The sequence below is a fragment of the Falco punctatus genome, assembly GCF_963210335.1.
Source record: "Falco punctatus genome assembly, chromosome: 8".
NCBI lineage: Eukaryota > Metazoa > Chordata > Aves > Falconiformes > Falconidae > Falco > Falco punctatus.
Window position 1 is genome coordinate 58,632,351 of NC_137588.1, and position 22,609 is coordinate 58,654,959.

The window sequence follows — 22,609 nt, forward strand, 5'->3', positions numbered from 1 at the left end:
GGAGGGGAGCGCAGAAACGCGCTAGCGGCAGCGCGGGGATGTGCGAAGCGCCACAGGCGGGCGGCCCCGGCGGCTCCCAGCGCAGGGCGGTCCGGGGCCTCGCTGCGGGCACCGGGCTGGGCCCGGCCGCTCCCTCACGGCCCGGCGGGGCGGGCACCGGGCAGGACACGCGGCACCGCCCCGGCCCGCCGGGGGTCACGTGAGTAGGGCGGCGCGTGACGTCTGGCGGTGACGTTTGACGGCGGCAGCGCGGCGGCGGCCGCCCTCCTCCCAAGATGGCGTCGCTGCTGCAGTCGGAGCGGGTGCTGTACCTGGTGCGTGGCGAGAAGGAGATGCGGGCGCCGCTATCGCAGCTGTACTTCTGCCGGTACTGCAGCGAGCTCCGCTCCCTGGAGTGCGTCTCGCACGAGGTAACGGCGGCCGGGCCGCGCCGTGCCGGCAGCCCGGGTGGGACGGGGCGGGACGTTGCCCGCTCTGCGCGCATCGGTTGGGTGGCTCTCGAGCCGCTCACTCGTCTGTGCCTTGCTATTGGTTGGTACGGCGGCGCAGCGGTGCTACCATGGAGTGGGGTGATTGGCCGCGGATGAGGGAAGGGGCGGTGCCTTGCGCTGGATTGGCTTCGCACGCCTGTCAGTCGAGGGAATTCGGGCTGTGATTGGCTGAGGCATGCGCACCAGCGGTGGGAGCTGCCGTGAGGGGCGGCTTTCCCTCGGAGGGGATGTGCCCCACAGCGGGGCCCGCCCGGGGCTTCAGGGGGTCTCCGCCCCGCCGCGGGGCCTGGCAGGGGTGGACGAGCCCCCCTACCCACACACATTTCCCTGTGGCGGCCCAGGACTCCCTTCCCACACGTATCCAGGCCGGGCGCGGGCGGGGAGCGTCAGGGACGCCCGCCGCCCCACACCCCGCCGTGCGGCCCGGCCTGGGGCGAAGGCCGAGCAGGGCCGGGGGCTCCGTTGGGGCCGGCCCTGCCCCGCAGCGTGGGGGCCCGTGGGCGGCCCGCAGCCTGGCTGGGTGCGTTGGCCTTCGCCGCCGCCACAGCAGCACCCCCGGGCTCTGGCAAGGCTGCGTGCTCAGGCCAGGGGGCGTCGCGCCCATTGTGAGAATGGAGACGGGGCTGGGAGCGTTGGCTGTGACTGCATTTACCCCCGAACAGGCCTTTTCCCCACGTTATCCAGTGGGATCTCTGGTGCGGAGGGCTGGCTCTTTGTCCCGAGTGGCTGGAGCCTGAAGCTGTAGATTAGCATCAGGCCAGAGCCATAGCCTGGTGCGTGGGGCCTGCCAGGACCGCTGCTTTTGTGCGGAGCAGAACACGGGCAAGCCTTCATCCTGGGGCTGCTCATGTCATTTCACAGTCCTCGTAATAAAACTGATATTAAACTGATTTGGTGGAACTCTGGGTGAATGAAGGAATTATGATAGGTTTGAAAAGCCTGAGAAGAATGACCGTGCAACCCAGACCTCAGAAGAGGTATCTCTGCACAAATGTTAAAGCCTCTGGAGAGTAGAAAATAGATTTCTCACCAGGCTGCATCCATCATTAATTCACTTTAGTGTGATGAATGTAGTCATTGTGCGTTTCCACGTTTAATAACTGGTGTGTTTTTCTCTTCACGAAGGGGACGGCCTTCTTGCTCCTGTTGTTTTAATTGACAAAATTAATTTCTGACAGCAGACAGATACAAGCGTTTTCTGAAATGTGTATATATCTGACTAGGGGCAGAATCTATTTAGATATAAATGGAAAATAACATACTAAAAGCAGTCGTTCAAGCTGAAAAATGAAATTCTGGTAACTGCAAAAGGTCAACACCTGCCTGGTTGTCCTTTTCCCATTTACTAGGCATAGTTGTTTAATTTATCCTGACTTAAGGAACCTTCTGACTTATATTATTGAAGACCAAAATCTGGCTGACAGGGGCTGAGATTCCATGTACCAAAAAATCTGTAGAGTCTTCCCTGGCTTCACCTGTCTTGCCAGACACAAAGCCTCATTAAATTGTGGGGCAGAGTTTCAGGCTGCTGCCAGCATGTTGTCTAGACAAATGCGTGTCAAGAAGTGTGATGTGACTGTCTTGTTCATCAGGTGGACTCTCACTACTGCCCCAGCTGCCTGGAAAACATGCCTTCAGCTGAAGCCAAACTGAAAAAGAATAGGTAAGGTTGTTCTGACTTTTTCATCAAGACTCCCTATTTTAAACAGCTCTCTCCTTAATTGACACCTGGCTGTATGTATCTGAAAGTCTTAAAAAATTCCATCACTTCTTGTTTCTTTTTAGTTTGTTCTGGGGAATAAGTGTCTTTCCATGAGGTATCATGTGTTTTTCACATTTTAGTTTTTGTGATGACCTGCTCCCCTAATAGAAAGGGTTTCTTAGTATCACCCAGTATTTCTCACTGTTGCCATTGTTCTGTTGACTCTGAATCCCTCCTGTTCCTGTTGATGGCTCTGTTGCCCATTTTCCCTAATGCTGTTGCATAAGACGAAAAGGTCCATTGGTTTAATCTTGGATTTGCTTGTGGAGAGCATTTTCCTTGGTCTGGGACTTTTTTCAGAGCACTGTCTTATAGGCCTTCATCTTTACAGGTGTGCTAACTGCTTTGACTGCCCCTGCTGCATGCATACCCTTTCCACTCGGGCCACGAGCATTCCTGCTCCACTTCCTGATGACCCGGCCAAGACTACCATGAAGAAAGCATATTATTTGGCTTGTGGATTTTGCCGCTGGACTTCCCGGGATGTTGGCATGGCAGACAAGTCTGTTGGTAAGTGACAGTCAAAGGCAGAAACCCGAATAATAGCAGGAGCCCAGTGTGTGTTTTGAAGGTAATAGATAATAAAATTAGTTTCTGTCCATACGATGTATGTAATATCTGCCAAGGTTTTGAGTCACGGTTGGAAATCCACAGGAAAATGGTTTGTTGCTGAAGTCTCCTCTGAAGAGCTGAGATGAGTTAGTGGAACATGTGACCCACTTCCATGCTTGTGTTACTTGACTAGTGAGAAAGCTGTCAGTTGAGGGGCTCTTAGTTGGTGTGCTGTCCCCATAGCTGGGATCTTGTTTGTGTACATTCAGAGTCTTTGAAGCCACTCAGTCTGACAGCATAAATATCTTAATTTATTTTCCATCACTTTTGTTTACTTTGGCTTATTCCAGAGTTGCTTGTCAGTGTTTGTACTTGGTTTTTCTTTTCATGACAGCACTGGAATAAAGCTTTCATCTATTTCTTGGTGCGTAAGGTGTGCAGAAAAATATCTGTCAGGCTCCAGAAACGGGACTGAGTAGACCAAGCAGATCTTCTGATTTCTGGTGTTGATGTGACTGAAGTCTGGGAGCTGAAATTGCAGAGATGTGGGCAGCCACTAATAAAGAGACCATTCTTGTATGCTCACGTACCTGCTGCTGAAGTGACTTCTAGGTGCTGTTCTGAGTATCTCTCGAACAGCAGTTGTTTAAAAACACAGTATAAAAGCTGATGAAGGTCCTTCAGGCCAAACTTGCCTGTGAAAAGCTTTCAGATGTGTATATTTGTGCAGGCATGAACTTACAGAATTGCAATGGTAAGTGTAGCAAAAATAGGGAATGTCATTGCACGAGTAGAACCAAGGTAGTTGTGTGTTAGATGTGATTTCTATGTGGAGTCTGGAAATCTCCTGAGGACTTGTTTTTTTCTCTTTTTCATGCAGCTAGTGGTGGCTGGCAGGAGCCGGAGAATCCTCACACGCAGAGGGTGAGTGAGGGGGAGGGTCATGCTTAGGCTGAGATGCATCAGCTAGAAAAAGCTGTTAGAGGCACCAGGCCCTCTCAATCACTTTTTCTGCATCTGTATAATCCTTTAGATACCAGTTGCAGTTCCTAATCTCCACCTTGACTGAATTCAATGGAAGGAAGGCCTCTTAGAGGCTCTCCTGTGGATATCACAGTATAAAATCTCCTTTTCAGAAGAAACTCAGTTGAAAACGTCATACCTAATGGTGCTGTTAAAACGACACCAGTGAATATGCTGCGTATGTATGTGAAAAAAGCTGTTTTCCGATCAAGAGTGTGTCTGGGATCTGGAAAACAGAACTGCACCTTTACTACCCTTCCCTGTCATCAGTTAAGGCTCTCCACTAAATACAATCAGCCTCAGTGGGGGGAAAGATACTGTTTGCTCCGCTAATCCAAATTGCTCAGTTTTGGCTGTATGATATTACTCTGTCCAGTCGTGGCAAATGCACAAAGAAAGTCTCAGTTGCCTAACTGCAAAGTGATAATTGAACGCTGCTCTCTGACAGACATCATTCCCAAAGGCAGTTCAGTTTGTTGCCCACAGTGTGGGTTAAGCTATGTTAAGACGCACAGGCTTCTGTAACATATATAATTCAAAATGCAGCTAGTGCTAGGAGCAGAGTGAAACAAGTAGCAGGAACCCCAGCTTGTTCACAAGAAAATAATGCAGCTGATCTGGTATTTGTTCCCCTTTCACTGGGTATCTGTTCCTTTTCATCCCTCCAGATTAACAAACTGGTTGAGTACTACCAGCAGCTGGCTCAGAAAGAGAAGATCGAGCGGGACCGGAAGAAGCTGATGCGACGCCGCAGCTACGTGCCCCTAGCCTTTTCGGTGAGCTGGGAGTACTGTGCTCTCAGAGCAGGAAAAGTGATACACAACAGCCTCAGCGTGGAAAATTAATTAGTTGATAGCGCAGTAGGGCTGCTCAGCTTCTTTTTATCGAGAACAACGTGAATAAATTTGCTAGGGCACATGGGTTTCTTTAGGGACAAGTAGTTTTACATCCGTTATTGTGTATTACACTGCCTCTCTCTCTCACAGTGCTCTCTGATAATGCCCGAAGGGTTTACACTTGCCATGCAAAAGAACATGTTATCCAGCAGTGAAACGCAGTGCAGCCAAGTCACGATAGCAGGAGTAGCTCTTTCTTAGGACAGTTGCATACCACAGCTCAGTAACAGTTAGGATTGGGATTGTCTGGCACTTTTCTGCATGAAATCTCAACTGAAATTAACCTTAAGACTTGGTTGTGACTTGAATGACTTGTTTATTGTAACTGGCAGGTAAATGCTTACTTTGTTTAGCTGGGTGACTCTGCATATGCTTGCTACTTCTCAATTAACTGTGCTTGCTTTGTGCCCTTGCTTGTGTCTTATGGCTGCATTTTTTGTCTCCGTTGCTACCTGCTGCTATTTTGGGGGCTCTCCACAGCAACACACTATACACGTAGTGGTAAGTCTTTTCACAGTTTCTGCTGGTGTTAAAGGTCTCATGGTACCAACTGAAGGGGAGTAACAGATCCTACTCTTCATCTTGCCTCAGGGCCTCTAACTGGGCTGTGTCTAGAACAAATGCACATGAAGGCTAGTTAGTTAGAGGGTAACTTACAAAAAAATTATCTTTGTTAGTTTACAAACAAGGCAGTGTCTTCAGGTAAGTAATGTACACTTGAAAAGCAGTCCTTCACAGAGCTGGGCTGAGACACAGCCGTCTGTCTGCCTGAAGCAAATGGCACTACATTAATCTGATCCTTGAAAAATCACCAGGGTAGGCTGATGCTCAGATTTCTTGTTTGGTGAGAATTCAGATTTTCAGTCCTGCCCAGAAAGATCTCTGCCTCCAAGCACGCTGTGTACAGTTCAGCTGTAGAAAGCTGAGGAGTAGCTCAGCTATTCCTGCCAGCTGGTGGTGCCTGGTAAGAGAGACCTGTAGGCAATGAGGTCTGCAGGAGATTGAACCTTCCAGCTGCTTCTAGCAGTGCTGCAGAGTGTTTCAGATGGATGCATACCCATGTCAGCCCAGTTCTTTTGGTAGCTGAGCTCTCATTCTGTACTACCTGACATGCAGTTGCTCTGAAGAGAAGATCAAGGGGAAGTGTGTCAGTAGTGCAAGCTGGTGACTTAAGGAAAGAGCAAAAGCTTTGTAAGCAGGAGCTGCATACATCTGTCTCTCCCCGTCTGCAGTGCAGTGGCAATTGTTTTCTCCTTACTAACATTTTGAGCAGAAAAAAAATATCTTGGAAGGCATTGAATACCTTCCCCTGTTTGCTTTCCTTTGCTTGTCTCCCTATGCTTATCATGCAGCTCAGAGGATGAGTTTGCAGTAGGTCTTTTTGTCCTGGCAGGAAGCAAACCTGAAACTGACAGTTCCTTTTTTCCTTGTAGGACAAATATGGCCTTGGAACCAGGCTTCAACGCCAGAGGCCAGGAGCACCGATCAGCGCCCTTGCTGGACTCTCGTGAGTCTCAGGATTGGGGTTACCTTTGTGGGAAGGATAGGAGGTGTAGGCAAGAGAGCAACTTCAGAAAGATGACAAACGTATTAGCAGATAGCAGTGAAAGGAGCTTTCTTCTTTGGAGCTTTAGAGAGATGTCAAATCCTCAGGCATCTCTGTGCAGCAGCTCTAGATGTTTTACTTTCTCCTCAGAAAAAAGTGATTGCTCACATCTTTGTGCAGTTGCTATTGTCTTGCAGTCTCAGCTCTCACTGCCTTCTGTGTTACAATGCAGTCCCTGCTGTTGCTGTCCACCAAAGCATGTGTGCCATATTTTATGACCGAGTTGTCTCTCGTTTTGCTTCAGCCTGAAAGAAGGAGAGGACCAGAAGGAGATCAAGATTGAGCCAGCTGATGCAGTGGAAGAAGTGGAACCTCTTCCTGAGGATTACTACACAAGGCCAATCAATCTGACAGAAGGTAACACCATAATATTCTGTCACCTTTTGCCCTTGCATTTTGTAACATGAGCAGTGCCTTGAAACTTGTCCATGGGGTTCCTAATGGCCTGAGATTTTAGTAATTTTTATGCTGGGATTGAAACGGTGGGGAATTTGTGACTAGATGGTAACTTTGAATGCAGCCTCAACTTCATGTTGTACATGGAAAGCTCAGAGCTAAATACATCAAGCCTCTTAACAATTATTTCATTTTCTTGCTGACCTTACTTTCTTTGCATGTCAAGTGTCAACTTTTGGATGGAGAAAAGAGCTGATTCCTTTTTCAAATAATAGCAGGAATTAAGGAAGTAGCTGAGCTGCTGGGGGAGTTGGAACCAAAACTGGCCTGTTAAGTAACAATTGCGCATTACTTTGACATCAGCTTGGACCAGCTTGCGTACACTTGCCAGTTATTTAGCTGGCTCATGATTTAATCAGCAAATATTGTAAATTGATCAATCCAACTTGGGAGTGAATGGGATAAAAGAGCAGATACAGGATGCAATGTGGACTTCCTGCTGAGGTGGCTTTAAGTAGGACAGATGTTCTCGGTGGTCCTGCAGGCCTATAAAATCCGCCAATATTAATTCATTCATGAAGGGTTTATGGAAGGGGGTAGATCATCTTGGTCTCCTTTTCTCATGAGACTGTCAGCATTGTGAGAGTATGATGCTGGTAAAGCAGACAACTTTCATGGTTCCCCGCAGTGAGGGAAATGGTGCCAGGTGGCTCACTGCATCTTGAACACTGGGAAGAGTGAGGAGCCTGGTTTTTTTGGGAAAAGTATGGGAAATTTTGGCTGCTGGAAGTTCCTTGCCTTGGGAACTATGTAGTCACTAATTCTATGCGTGAGTCCAAGTTCTGCAAACTCCTTGCTGAGAAGCTGTGTATTGTACTTGTGCAGCACCCAGCTGTGAACGTAACAAAGCTATGAAAACTTATTTTCCCTTGGGGAGGAAAAGAACTTATTTTCTAGATGATTACAAAATTCTGTTTCTGCCCCAGCTGAGCTTTGAATAGAGATCAGGGTGCCTTGTTTCTCCTGGGCTGGCACTGATGTTGCAGTTGTGTTACTGTGCCCCATCAGGGCAGCCCTTTATACAGCTCTTGCCTTCCATTCATTCATTCACTGCTATAAACAATGATACTTGCCAGTGGCTTCTGAACTATTGGGTGCAGGTGAAATTAGCATGTCGGCATACAGTGCGAGGCACGCTTGCTCTTAGGCCAGTGAGTGTGTAGAATCTAGCTCGAGTTTCCATGCCTGGATGAGACATAATTTGTCTTGCTTTCTGTTGTGTACCCAGTGACGACTCTGCGTCAGCGTCTGCTGCAGCCTGACTTCCAGCCGATTTGCGCTTCCCAGCTCTACCCACGTCATAAGCACCTCCTGATCAAACGTTCGCTGCGCTGTCGGGTAGGTAATTAAATATTAAAAAGTCTTTTTTCATGTTTGTAGAACTTGGGTTGTGGGAAATGGGCTGTGTATTTCTTTTTAAAAGAAACTGCTCAAATTCTTCTAGTTGTTGAAAGTTCTCAACCAAATTACTGGTAACAGCACTAGGAGATGAGGGAGGCTGTCCCATCTCTGATGTGATAAAGATTATGAAAGGGGGACAACATCATCAAAGGTACACAAAGATACAAAGGTGGATTTACATCAGGGTCTTTGTGCTCTGCTTAGCCAAGGAATCATAGAAGGCTGCCACTATAGTTGGAATTAAAAAAATATTCTGCTATTGCTAAAGACAAAAATCAAGTCAGCAAACAAAATATTAGTGAGAGGCAGTGCAGAATACTGAAGATTGTCCTTAGAGTGAAGGCAGAAAGAGGGTATTTCAGAGAATAAAAACGGAAAGTTGGGAAGTGAAGACAAGCAAGAACTAAATCAAAGCTGGTTTAACTACACGGTCTTTAAAAAGCTGTTTGCTTTCTCAATGAAACAGGAATATTTACCTAGCTCCCAGAGTAACAGAGCAAAATTCTTGTATTTAAGATGCAGAATGCTTTGCAAATGCAGAATATTTTCTCAGAAATAAGTAATGTCTGGCTGAGCCTGTATATGAAGAGTAGCTTATGAGATCAGTCTTGAGTTCCAACAGTTTGGGTTTTTTTATGGATTCTGGGAGCATAAGTCAAAGGGCTTGCAGGTATTTGTGCCTTCTTCCAGCTGCAGCCACTGAGTGTCCAAATGTTTTTTAAGTCAGGTTCCAGCTGTCATGTTTTTGAGATTGCGCTGGTAGTGCTGGGTATGACATTTTCTGAGTATCAATAACTTGACACAATGATGGCTACACGAACTCCAAGTATTTTTTTATGTGCACTGTGCTAAAGGCTGGTAATGTTGTGGCAAGTGGCACGGTGCTCACAACTCTGATTTTTCAGTGTCTGACTGCATGCTGTCTTTTGGTGCTAACAAAAATATTTTTGTCTCTAGAAATGTGAACATAACCTGAGCAAACCAGAATTCAATCCAACATCTATCAAATTCAAGATCCAGCTGGTTGCTGTGTAAGTAAGATATAGGGACTGGGGAGAACAACTGCTTATCTGTGCTTGCTTAATGCCTTCTATTTTAATTTCTTTTGTACTCTTTGATTTGACTTCTTGTATGGGTGTGTCATTTCTTAGGATGGTGTAATCCCATTTTTAAATACATTTAGCTTATCTGTAATAGGTTTGTGTCCTGATCTACTAAAGATTTCAGCAGTTTGAAAAAAACATTGCATGCTGTGACAGTCCCACACTGTAGTAGGAATTTGTAGGATTAAGCTTATATAGCAAAAGGGCACTTCATTTTTCTGTTTGACATAAGCTACGCTCTGATAGTATCAAATGAGTTGGATGTCTGTGAATACATCCTCCTTCAAGAAGTAGGTTATAGGCAGCAACACAGTCAATCACGGTCACTTGCTTTGTTCTTTTTGTAGTAACTATATCCCTGAAGTGAGAATCATGTCTATTCCCAACCTGCGCTACATGAAGGTCAGTAGTTTTTCCAGACACTCTTAGGGTGAGGCATAGCCGGGAGGTGTAAATGTGGGATGTTTTTGGAAGATGACATGATGTGATGATTGTTCCCTGAGGGGTTTGCTCGCTCTGTTTAGAGAGGGTGCAAGCTTTAAGGGAGTAGTCAGAGTAACACTGCATGTACTTACCACTCTGCGGGAGTAGATTACCATGCAATGTGACGTCTGGCATCCCAAGCACATGCCAGTACCTGAAGAATAAAAGGTGTGGGGTTGATCTTGGCTACATTCCAAAGATGTGTATTTCTTCTGTTAAGAGAGTGCTGCATGGCATTGGCACGTTTCCTGCAGACTGGGGGTGTTAGCTATCCATCCCTTAAGTGTATGTGATGCAATTTTTGAAGGTGTTGATCAGTCACAGAAGATGGAGGTGCTAACAGTAATGATGAATTTTAGAATAATTGCTCTTTGAACTGTGATTCCTGAATCTCCCCAGGAGAGCCAAGTCCTTCTGACTCTGACCAATCCAGTAGAGAACATCACGCATGTCACACTGCTGGAGTGTGAGGAGGGAGACCCTGACAATATCAACAGCACTGCCAAGGTATTGTACCCTTCTGTTGTGTGAGCCTAAGCCTCTTCAAAGGCTTACTACTCCCGCTTATCCTTCCACAGGTCCTACTTTTCATATGTCCTTCAGTCCCTGCTGACTGTGTTGCATTTTCCTCCTTGGAGCTTAAATGACTGTTACCAATGTAAACATCAATTCATAAAGTATTTTGAAATGCTGACTGTTCATTGAGACCCAGAACCCAAGGGAGAAATAACAGTCTTTCACTGGCCGAGTGGTAACCAGGTGGTACTGGAGGAAAGCTGAGGGTGATTCGCTTTTCCGTTAAACTGTAGTAAAGCAGCCCTCAGAAGGGGAGGGTGCTCTCCTGGTTGCAGCATAGGTGATGATCAGTGCTGAAAGGCTTCTTCTCTTTGTGTTCTGTTTCAGGTGGCTGTTCCTCCCAAGGAGCTTATTCTGGCTGGCAAAGATGCTGCAGCAGAATATGATGAACTGGCAGAGCCTCAAGACTTTCAGGATGACCCTGAGTGAGTGTTCTCTGTCCTGCGGGGATTGTGTCCCTTAAACACTTGGCACTTCAGCCAAGGAACTTGCTCTTCTCTCTGTCTTTAGTGTGTTTTGTTGGGGTTTTTTTTCATGTTTTCTTGGGTGGGGTGGTGGGGTTTTTTGGTGGGTCAGAGATCAGCAATGGAGATCTTTCTTTTTGTGGTTTAGACTGTTCAGGAGTCTTTTCTTCCCTTTGAGGCAAGGTGTGCCGTTACAGCAGTTGAGTTGTAGGTGGTGGTACTAATTCTCCCCAGGAATACTCTGTGTGATCCTTTTGTTTTGCAAGCAGAGGGTTCATGGTAGCAGTGAGAACTACACACCAGGGTGTGTGACAGAGTTGCCTCCAGCCTTCACAATGGAATATGTTCTGCTGCAGCCTCTTACAGAGCAACTTGACCTGTGTACCATGGTCCTTCACTGTTGCACAGCTGTGTACATAACTCCCATGGACAAAGCAAGCATGTTCTGTTTGACAGATGTGTCAGCAGCTGTCAGCATAAAGCGGGTGCTGATGTTCTGATCATGAGGCAGAAAGGGTTGTGGGCCTCCTGCAAAAAGAGCAGCAGGGACTAAGCTAGAAACCAGAAACCAGGGCAGCTGTTCTGGCAGGGCATATTCAGCCATAAACTGAGTCTCTCTCTCACATGGTGTCAGAACAAATCTCTCAGAACTACTGCTTGAAAATTTGGCTGACCCAGCATTCTTTTGTGTTCTGCCTTGCAGTGTTATTGCCTTCAGAAAAGCCAATAAGGTAGGCGTTTTCATCAAGGTCACCCCACAGAAAGAAGAGGGCGAAGTGACCGTGAGTTTCAAGATGAAGCACGAGTTTAAAAACCTCGCTGCTCCAATCCGGCCCAGCGAGGAAGGTGATCATGCCTCAGAGGTCATCTGGCTCACCCATCATGTGGAGCTCAGCCTCGGTCCAGTGCTCCCATAAACGCTCCCAATGCTTGCGCCCTGACAGCTGGCTGCAGGATGGACTGTCACAGTGAAGAAAGCACCTGGTGAAATGTTCTGTGAGAGCTCCTTTGTGATGTGTGGGTGTGTGCCACAGGCCCCGGCCGGGTCGTGAGGAGGTGGTTGAGGTGCCGTGGTTTGGGATGGTTTGTTCTCTCTCTTCTTGTTGTAGTGCCCACTAACTACCGCTCTGCTTCCCCACACCGCCACGGGCTAGTTTAACTCGCAGCACGTGTTTCAACACAGAGAAAGATCTCGCTTTCTCCAGATTTGCACTACACCTGGCTGAATTTGGTTTTATCAACACGAGAAAACCCATATTGTTTATTTCTTCATGTCAGCCCACAAACCTGACGTTACATGCTCAATAGTGAACAACTTCTTTGCACGCAGAGCTATGTCCTTCCCAGACAAACATTTTAAGAGGTGGCCGTGTCTGCTGTGTTATTGGCAAGTTACTGGCAGCAGCACGATGCTTGCTTTTGGTTTTCTGCTTCCTCATAGAATACTTCAGCTGTGGGGGATTGGGACATAGAATGCTGCCACTCTGGCATACATAGCTTGCTTAGCCGAGGTGATAGATCTGTTATCACAAAGGACATGATCAGTTTGCATTTAAACTCAAACTGTAGTGTATTGTAGTGTTCATGGATTTGACTGGCAGCTGAGCTTGCTGTCAGCCTGCTGTTGTGCAGGTTGATGTGATGGCATGATGCGCTCCAAGCTGGGAATTCAGGTTCTGCTACAGCTCTTGACTGAGGCAGGCATGCTCCAGAGGCTGCCTGGCAGTCTTCACACCAGTAAACCTGTGTTAATAGGGGTAGTGATCAGAGTATGAAACCTGGAGAGTTACGATTAGGCCTGGTATACATAAAAATACAGAAGCTGTTTGAGTTCATACTCTTTTTTCCTGTTAGGGTGGGTGGCAGGGAGGTATAAAGGTGGAAGGACAGTTATATGTTAACTAGCATACACTGTACTGTTAGGTAACTCTTCTAGGGTGTAATTTGGCTGTAGTCCAAGCTAAAATCAGTAATTAATAGCAGCGTATGCAGGGCACTGAATTACTAGTTACTGCATAGCTTAGTGCAAGCAGGTGAGATCTCTCTTCCTGCAGTGCATTCCCAGTTCAGACACTGACCTTTGTTAAACATTTGTGATGGGCTTTGATGTGCTGTCATGCTGCGAAGGGTGTGAATAGCAGCCGGAGACACTTGTGCTATGGTTCTGCCAGCCTGGGTCTGCGCATCCTCTGCTCGGCCGGGCGGGATGTGACTGCCTGCTCTTGGGGGAGGTGGTGCAGTACCCAAAAACCTCTCCCTTGGTGCGAGGAACCTCAGTGTGCCCGGGGTGGCATGCACCTTGCAGCCTAGATCCTGCAGCAGGTCTCTGAGCAGCGAGGCGTCCTGTTTACAACTTCACGTAGGTGACGCGCAGATGTACAGCATGAGTTTAAGACTTGTAGTTCGTAGTGAATGTGTAGTGCTAGCCCCTGCTGCGGCTTTACCTGTCCAGGTAACAGAGCACTTAACCTTTGGCCGCCACTTTTCCTCTCCAGTAGCCGAAACAGGCGCTATACTTGTGACACTAATAGGGAAACAAGCTTTCCAGGGGCGAGCTGGGCCTTTCTCACTAGGAATAAAAAGGTGCATTGATTCATGGTATTCTGAGAGGTCTAATTAGCTCGGTGAGTTGTTTTTTTCCCTTCCCGTAGGTGCTTGTAGGCGACAGGAAAGGTGTCGGCATGTCCCTGCTCCCTGGCGCGTGCCCCTCCGTCTGCCCCTTCCCGACAGGCGGCTGTTGCCTTATGCTTGACGTCGTGTAGTGACCTTCAATAAAGCAAACGTGGCTCTCGGATTCTTTGCGCTGGGTCTTACTTTGTGGTTGATTATAAAATAAAATTCCCCAGTGGTCTTGCCCGTCACCCCCCCCCGCAATGTTCCCGGCAGTTTCACCCGCCCCGGCCATTCCCGCCCTTCTAGCCCAGCTCTATGGTTCAGCGTGCCTAGCGCGCCCCCTGACCCGCGGCGCGCTGCTGATCCCGCCGCCGCACGTCGCTAGCGGAAGTGATGTCACTTCCGGCTGCCGCCGCCTGCCGGGATCGAGGCGGAGCGGCGCGAGGGCTTCCGGCGGCTGAGGGGAAGGGAGCGGAGCCGAGCGGGGCCCAGCCGCCATGTCGACATCGCTGGGCTCCAACACCTACAACCGGCAGAACTGGGAGGACGCGGTGAGTCCGGGGAACGGCTGGGGAGAAGCGGGGCGGGCCTCTGCCGGCGGGGTCCTCCGCTGCCGTGAGGGAGCGGGTGGGGGCGGCAAGGCCGTAAGGCGAGGTGGCGCGGGGCGGTGGCCCCGGGGAGCTGTGTCCCTGCGGGTCCCCTCGGCCGGGAAGGGGCTGCCGCGGTGACCTGGGCGCTTCTTATGGGCAGCGCTGGCTGGGAAAGGAAACGTTCGGTTCTGGGCGCAGCCCACCTCCCCGCTCCCCCGTCGTTTCCCTGCCGGGGGTTGGGGTGTCCGGTAGCTGGGAGGGCTGAGCTGGGCCGTCGTGCGCCCCTGGCTGCGTTCCGTAGAGCTGAGGCCTTTCCTGGGTGGGCCCAGGGCAAACAATAGATGCTGAGGGATAGTTGGGGGGGGAGGGTGGGGGGGGTCATCTGCTGCAGTCAGGTCGCTGAAGAGTTAAGATGTCAAGAGCACGGTTTTGGCTTGTTTGTTGTTTTAAGCTTTACTAAAGACTGGAATAGCTGCTAGCTGGCAGTTCTTTCATAGTACAGGCCTCGGGTTATGGCTTGCAGCTCTCCCAGGGACTTTTGAATGAGGCTTTTTGGATCTTTCAAACGGTCTGATTAGTTTAACTTGATAATGTTAATTCAAATGTGATTTGAATGCGGCTGTGGTGATAGAGTTTGTTGCAAATTTCTGATTTTCTTTCTTTTTGCTCTATTCAGGATTTCCCTATTCTGTGCCAGACATGTCTTGGAGAAAACCCATATATTCGAATGGTATGTGCCTGTTTGACCATGCAGTCTTTTCTTCTGTGGTGGCCCTAGAACTGTTGGGTTTCAGGGACTAAAATTAGCCTGGCTACAGGAGGAGATGCTGAGGTGGGCACGCACTGCTAATTAGATGGTTCTGCACAACAGGATTTTGTTCCAGCCATTGTTGGTATGTGTTATCATGGCATTAGGTATGTGACTTAAGAATAGATCAGTCAAAAAGGAGAGCTATATGGTAACAGTCCAGTGTCTAGAGTGCAGGAAATACTAGAAAACAAAGCTTTAGTACTGGTAAATCGTGTGACATGGAGAACAGTGAGCTGCTGAAACATTAAATAGCTTTGTAAAATTTCTAAAATGTGAAGAATATGCACCTGTAAAAATAAGTTGAAACTGTTTTATGAAGGCTGTCCGACGGTAGTTTCAGTCCTTGTTTACCTTGGTTTCCTCTGTGCAGGGTGAGTCAGTCCATTTTATGTTGCTTTTCTCTGTGCTCAGTCCAGTTGTGTATGACCTACATTTACGTTATCTTCCCTTCACGTTTCCATTCCACCAAGTTTGCTGAAAGGTGATGATATTTTTTGTGAAACATAACCCTAATGCTGGTATAGGTAATATTTCAAAGCCTGCTTATTTTCATGGACCTATTTCCTGTAACATCATCTTTGTTTAAAAATAGCTATTAATATTCCATTTAATTTTCTCTTTTCATCACTACATGAGGTGGGACTTGCAATACTGTGTCTTAATGAATGTTTCTAAAACAGAAATGGATTGAGAGTTTTTTAGGATTTTTTGTCCTGTTGACCTTCCAAGGTGTAAACCCAAAACACAAGAGTGGGTGAGTCTAAATGCAGCATAATTAGGAGAAAACCACTGTGCTGTAACATCAGTGATATGTTTTATGTTGAATTGATGATATTTCATATTTTGTTTTATTTTTTTTAATTATATTTCAGACCAAGGAAAAATATGGAAAAGAATGCAAGGTATGTTTGTTGTCTTTTGAAGAAAGAACATCTAAATTGGCACACATCTAGGAATAATACATTTTAACATTAAAAAGCCTGTCAGCTTCAGAAAAGTGCTTGTCTGGGTTAACAACTTAAAATGTTTATGTAACCACATACATTTTTAGGTCAGCCTACTGTGCGCTTTGTTAGACAAAGTCAGTTGGTCTTAAAACAGTAAAATTACTGAAGACTCTTCAGACAGACTTAGGATTTGCTCATGTTTATCGGAATTAGTTTTTGCAAATATTGTACTATATTTGGAGGTATTTCAGCATTTTACGTGATCTCATATGTTCTCTTGCAAGTTTGTTTTTACTTGTAAGTGGTGCATAACTGGAATTTAGGTTTTGCTATGAATATGTTATTTGTGGCTGTGTGGTGGTTTGTATTGTCTAAGAAATAAGCCACTTCCATTTCTGAGAGAGCATGAAATATTTAGTGTTGTCTTGACTGAGGGGAAATTAAAGGAGTTTTTTTGCCCCTTTTTATCAATTGTCATCTGAGGAAGGGAAAAGGTATGTGTTGAAATCTTGCTTCCCTTCCTCAGACTGTACATGCAACAGAAGCAGATCATCGCTCTACCAGATAAGAGAGAGCGGTAGTCTTCTTCTGGACCAAAAGTCTCAAAAACCCTCTCACTGGGCTTGCTGCTATGTTCGTGACTGATTTACACATAATTGATAATTTATCTGCAGTAGCTCTATACTGACATCACCTGGAATGGAGGAGAATTTGTTTTTACTTGGTGTAGGTCTGCTTTCAGCATTTGTGTTACTGTAATAAATCAGAAAAACAACAAGAAAAAAACACCTTCCTAAAACTTTCTTCTGTCAAAGTAAGGCACCAAGTAGAAACAAATATTTCTTGAGGTCTGAATCTTTGCACTAAGATGAAGAAGTTGTATTTATGGTTTAAAGAAATCAGATGTGTTTGGATGTCACGTTTCCATGTAATAACCTTCATTGCTGCATGATGGTGATACAAGTGTTGACTTTCTGTCTTCCAGATTTGTGCCAGGCCTTTCACAGTGTTCCGCTGGTGCCCTGGTGTTCGTATGCGTTTCAAGAAAACAGAAGTATGCCAGACATGCAGCAAGCTGAAGAATGTCTGTCAGACCTGTCTACTTGACCTGGAATATGGTGTGTACCAAAAAATGTACACCAAGAGAAGAAGGTGGTCTGCTTGCCTCTGAAATGAAAGTTGATGAAATGTCTTTAAATGTGTGCATGTAATTGGCATGGTTGTCTGGACAGTCTTCGAAAGGAACAGGTCTTGACCACATCTCTTCTGAGGTTCAGGGGCAGCGTGGTATACCTGAGTAGTAGATGAGTTATGTCTGGCTAATGAAGACTGCAATAACTATTTCTGCTCTTTCAGCTTGTGCTTCATACAGATTTGTTGTTTCATTCTAGGTTTGCCTATTCAAGTCCGGGATGCAGGACTTTCCCTTAAGGATGAAATGCCTAAGTCTGATGTCAATAAAGAGTACTACACCCAGAACATGGAACGGGAGGTAAGAAAGTGTAGTTCTAATCATGCTTTCTGTGTGTGGATGTGTATGGGGGAGGAAACGGGAAGAATGACCTAGCTTATCTTAAAATCATTTTCTTGCTCTGATTCTGTGCATCAGTTTTCAATGGTGATATATACATAATTATTTGTGGTTTAACTGCTGTTTAGATATCCAATTCTGATGGCACTAGACCAGTTGGTGCACTAGGAAAAGCTACTTCTACCAGCGATATGCTGTTGAAGCTGGCTCGGACCACGCCTTACTATAAACGTAACCGTCCTCACATCTGTTCGTTCTGGGTAAAAGGAGAATGCAAGAGAGGAGAAGAGTGTCCCTACAGGTACAGATACAGCTTAAACAGTGAATCTGTTCACTGGGGTCAGAGACAGCTGCTCTTGGGGTTTGAGGAACAGGAAGCGCTGCAGTGGACAGGAGAGGTAGCACTGCAATTGGGGTCAGCGTGAAACGTGCTTTCAGTTGACATGCAGGGCCAGTGAATGAATCTTTGTTGTGGCGTGTTTGTGAGGAATTAGCTGTGTGGTCTTGTGTAGTGTTTTGCTGAAGCAGTGACTACATCTCTTCTCTTGCGTAGTTCATTTTTTCCCCTTGTGGTGTCAGTCCCCTCAATCAGAGATCTTTGTATTTCAACAAGAGGCTGTTTGAAATCAAGCTCTTGTGTTTTGTAGCGTTGAATGCTGAGCTGTCAGAAGTGCCATTCATTCAGAACTTGAGGCAGTCCTGGCTGCAGTTTAAGTTCTCATGGCTTTTTGTTCCATTTTGGGATGTTATGTGACTAGGGTTAAGCATATAAAAAGAGGCCTTGAGAAGGGAAGGCAGCAGATACAGTCATAATCTGATGCAGCTACGACTGGTGGTGTGAAATGCTGTGTTTGCTGAACCTTAGACATGAGAAACCTACAGATCCAGATGATCCTCTGGCTGATCAGAACATCAAAGATCGTTACTATGGAATTAATGATCCTGTGGCTGATAAACTTCTGAAACGAGCATCAACCATGCCTCGTCTAGACCCCCCTGATGACAAGACTATTACTACACTGTATGTTGGAGGGCTTGGAGATACTATCACTGAATCAGATCTCAGGTGAGTTGGTGAATTTGTATTGCCCTTGGCTTTTTATTTGACAGTTTGATTACTGCTCATCTTCAAGTGAGGAAATCTCTCTTGCAAGGAAAAAAATAAATCTGGCTTTTAGTTTTTCCTTAATGGGGACTGGTTGGTGGGGAAGTGCAGAGGAGTGCCAGCTTGTTGGAGAACAGATAACCAGGCACACTTCAGATGCTTTGATTAAAATTTCTCTCTTTAAAGATGAGTCATCCTTCTGAGCTGTTGGGGTTACTCTGTTACCCTTTTGACAAGAAAGTCCCACAGCCTCCCTCTAGCTAGCTGCTGAGAAAAGCTGCTGCAGTTTTTATTGCTCCTTAATTGCACAGAGGGACAAGAGATCTAATTTGTCACAGTTAGTCTGAACTGGAGACAGAGAAAAGAAAGGATCTGAGCATATCTGTTTCAACATGTGATGAGATCCTCCTCCGCTGTGCACCCTGCAGCTAGGAGGAGTAGTGTTTCATAATAATTTTTTTTTTCCCCTGACACAGAAATCACTTCTACCAGTTTGGGGAGATTCGGACCATAACTGTAGTGCAGAGGCAACAGTGTGCTTTCATCCAGTTTGCCACCCGGCAAGCTGCGGAAGTGGCTGCTGAGAAATCCTTCAACAAACTCATTGTCAATGGACGCAGGCTCAATGTCAAATGGGGAAGGTGAGTACGGCAGGGAGGAAGCCTTGAGGATACTGCCACAAGGTTCTTCTCTCCTTGTGCAATGTTGACGAGCAGGATTGGATATTACGCTGGAGTAGATACTGATTTGGTAAATAGTTGGGGTCCTTTTACAGTTTGATTTTCTTTCAGCAGTGGGATCTGGGTTGGAGATTACACAATTGTGTAGAGGATTTCCTGGTTAAGGGCTGTGCATGAGTTTCTGTAGTTTTACTTCTAATCTGTCTCCTGTAAGCACTGTTTGCACACTTTGTACCAGCTGTCTCTGTTCTGTGAATTTTTCATCTTTGGCCTGAAGCAACGGGTGCAGATTAGATAATGTGAAACTATTGTAGTATGAATATCTGCTTATCCTGCATTTTCTCATCCTTGTTCTCAAACTTTTTATTTGGTTTTAGGTCCCAGGCAGCAAGAGGAAAAGAAAAGGACAAGGAAGGTACTACAGAATCTGGGATAAAGCTGGAGCCAGTTCCAGGACTTCCCGGAGGTAAGTGAGCTGGTTTAATCTCTGAAACTTAATGCTGACCTCACCTGCTTCCATGAGAGGGGCTGATGTTAAACCTTTGAGAACTGTAACATTGCTCAGGACAGTAGAGGCACTGGTGAGCCCAGAGCAGGCAGTTACTACTGTAGTAGTAGTAGGTTTGCAGCAGATCCAGCAGGGATGGAAGGCAAACTTTATCTAGAAGCAAATTCTTGATGATGAAGGGAGTTCTTTATGTGGTGAATGAAAAGTTAAAGCTGAGTTAAAGTGACTGAGGTCTGAGATACTGGCAACCCATGCTTTTTAAGGCTTGGTTAATGTTTTCCTAATCCACTGAGTATTGTATGATTGAAAAAGCAAGGCTGGTTTTGGGTGAAGAAAAATGGTGACTGGTTCTGGAGTTTCAGTGTGGTCCTGCTTCTCACTCTGGTTCATATGTGCAATAGTAGCAACAGTTTGCCCTTGTGGAAGAACTGATTGTGCCTCCTCACTGAAGGCTTACACCACCATACAAGCTTATCTTGACAGAGACTTTTCATAACCACCATGTACTTTTTCTGCAGCTCTCCCCCCTCCTCCAGCTGCAGAAGAGGAGGCTTCTGCAAATTACTTCAACCTACCTCCAAGTGGCCCTCCGGCTGTGGTTAACATTGCCTTGCCACCTCCTCCTGGCATTGCTCCGCCACCACCTCCAGGTACTTGTGTTTCGCCTTCAAGTGGGGGTGTCTGACTTGGTGTTAGACTTTCTAGTCCTCTTACTCGGCCTCAGTGTTGTAGCACTGAGGCATGCCCTGAGTTGATTTTCCTCGTTCCCTGATCGTACAGTGTAAACTGATGATCTGAAATGAGCTGTCAGCACAGTTTGATTAAACTGAGCTGCCTGCTGTGGTATGTATTCACTTGCAAACTCTCAGGCATGTCAGAAAGCCCTGTTACTGGTACTGAGACCTGCTCAGTGCTTTTGCTGGCTGTGTAAATGCCACATTAACCTGAACTTTAAAGGTTAATTTTGCAGCTGGTTGAATGCCAGCCTGTTTGGCTGTGTGTATATATATCTGTATGGAGGCCCTCTGTTTTTGGGTTTTTTTTTTCATGGGACATCAGACTCCTGTGGATATATTTGCTTTGCTCCACAGTTCAGTAGGAAGCATTTAGACTGGCATTACAGATGCGTGTCCAGTCCCCCCTACCAGCTTTTATCTGTGAGTAAGGTTGTATGTTGGGTAGGGATTGCTTCCAGTTGTACTGGCAAGAGGAGGAGGAGTTTGGGGATTTGAAGATTCATGGAAGATGTGCACCTTTCTAAGGCATAGGTGTAAGCCAGCTGTTATCTGTGAGTAGTTTCAAGCAGCAGTTCCTGTGCATTGGTTGTTCTGTTCCTCTGTCTGAAGCTGCCAACATTGTTTCTGCAGGTTTTGGACCACACATGTTCCATGCCATGGGGCCCCCGCCTCCCTTCATGAGAGCCCCAGGCCCCATTCACTACCCGTCTCAAGATCCCCAGAGGATGGGTGCCCACGCGGGAAAGCACAGCAGTCCCTAGCACGTCGTGCCACCGTCATCGTTTAAGTACATGTTATTTTCTAGTTACCATGGTAGCACCGTATGTTGAGCTGTGGGTGAGCTAGAGAAGCCTTATTTCCCTGCTTGCAGACACTGGGCAAGCTGAGCTCCATGTCTGTGCTAGCTAATCAGATTGTTGATACATCCCAGGTCTTTCATTTAGTGTTGGGGGCGGGGCAGGGGGGCAGACAGAAGGGCTGTTAAGGGTCTGTGGATCAGCTGTACCAGAATTACAGTGCTCTCAGTGTATCCTGTTTGCACACTTTTGAAATAAACTTCTGGAAAACCAAAACCAACCCCCTTTTCAAGCCCATTTGATATCTTCAGTCTGAACACTGTGGACTATTTAAATGTAACCAGAGACTCTTCTCTGTCATGTAACTAATGACTTATTATTTTAATGAGATATTAAACCAGGACTGAATAAGAGCTGAAAAACAAGCTTATCAGACATGCCGAACCCATGGCTTTGCTTTACTATTGCCACAGAATTTTTCTCCCTCCTTTTTTTTTTGACTTCCTGTTCAAAAAACCAAAAGCAAACCCTTTTTGTTGCTTCATTTCTGATCCTGTACATCCTGAGCAAGACAAGTGTTAAGTCATGTGAGCAGGCCCCAGGTAGTGCAGGCAGGACATGCAGTGGCCAGTTCTAGCCCAGCGAAGGCCCCTCTGTGGCCCCGGAGGCTGGGCTTGTGTGCTGACAGCTGCAGGGGGAGGATGCAGTGCAGCTGCAAGCTTGTCTGGGGTATATTTGGTGCATGGTTGGGGCTTTTGAGGCCTGTGGATGCAGTCTCCTCTTAAACTGTGAGATGGATCCCGCTTCATCCTATTTTAAGACCTGAAACTTTTCTTTCTGTGCCCCAACTATAGTGATTGCCCAGGAGCAACCATGTCCTGCATGGAGCCTACTGTTGAGTAAGATCTATGTGCACGTGGCTGAAGGATTTTAAGTTTATCTGTATGTCAGCTGCTTTCACGCAGTGGATCTGTGGACATCTTTCTGTAAGCAAAACATGATGAGACCTGTTCTGAAGCTTCATTTGCTTGTTTTAAAAAAAATACATTAAAATATTTGAATTTTTCAATGCTTTGCTTAGACTGCTTCCTGGAGCACAGTGTCTGAGGACTTTCATTTTTATTTGGCTGCTGCTGAAGCCAGGGTGCAGAGTGGGCAATGACAGCAGGTCTATGTGCTGTATAATGCCACTGGGTCCCGCTGGTGCTGCCAGCCCTGCCAGGCTGTTGGAGGTGGCATAGCACATGTGGCACAAAGGGCTGGCAGGCAGGCTGGCTTTCTCCAGAGAAATTACCTGCTTTGGGCACAGGTAATTAGCTTAGCATTTGTCAGGTGGGAGCCATCCTAGGGCAGTGTTGGAGGACGGGCAGAGGCCTGCTGGTGCGTGGGGGCTGCAGCATTTGCCACTGCTCTGGGTCCAAGTCTCTTTGGCTGGGGCCATGAGTGCTGTGCAGACAGATCTCAAATGCAGACAGGC

At 46.7% G+C, this 22,609-nt stretch overlaps 2 protein-coding genes across 4 annotated transcripts; both read left to right on the top strand.

The window, feature by feature from the left end:
- The first annotated feature begins 177 nt into the window (after window positions 1-177).
- Window positions 178-13,607, top strand: DCTN4 (dynactin subunit 4). Of its 2 annotated transcripts, none has more exons than XM_080399414.1 (13): window positions 178-410; window positions 2,084-2,154; window positions 2,585-2,763; window positions 3,686-3,729; window positions 4,497-4,604; window positions 6,158-6,231; window positions 6,575-6,687; window positions 8,015-8,124; window positions 9,145-9,218; window positions 9,638-9,692; window positions 10,173-10,280; window positions 10,677-10,774; window positions 11,517-13,607. In XM_080399414.1, exons 1-13 carry the CDS (start codon window positions 276-278, stop codon window positions 11,728-11,730), a joined length of 1,383 nt encoding a protein of 460 aa, XP_080255540.1. In that variant the 5' UTR covers window positions 178-275; the 3' UTR covers window positions 11,731-13,607. The 2 variants fall into 2 exon arrangements, with proteins under 2 accessions (XP_080255540.1, XP_080255541.1); XM_080399415.1 differs by lacking the exon at window positions 178-410 and adding an exon at window positions 565-1,468.
- Window positions 13,608-13,820: 213 nt separating this feature from the next.
- RBM22 (RNA binding motif protein 22) lies at window positions 13,821-22,201 on the top strand. Of its 2 annotated transcripts, XM_080399419.1 has the most exons (12): window positions 13,821-13,977; window positions 14,693-14,746; window positions 15,700-15,729; window positions 16,760-16,892; window positions 17,166-17,266; window positions 17,434-17,606; window positions 18,171-18,371; window positions 18,887-19,051; window positions 19,468-19,556; window positions 20,117-20,248; window positions 20,966-21,122; window positions 21,987-22,201. In XM_080399419.1, the coding sequence occupies exons 1-11, from the start codon at window positions 13,924-13,926 to the stop codon at window positions 21,094-21,096; spliced, it is 1,263 nt and encodes a 420-aa protein (XP_080255545.1). In that variant the 5' UTR covers window positions 13,821-13,923; the 3' UTR covers window positions 21,097-21,122; window positions 21,987-22,201. The 2 variants fall into 2 exon arrangements, with proteins under 2 accessions (XP_080255545.1, XP_080255544.1); XM_080399418.1 differs by having other exon boundaries at window positions 20,966-22,201.
- Window positions 22,202-22,609: the final 408 nt, after the last annotated feature.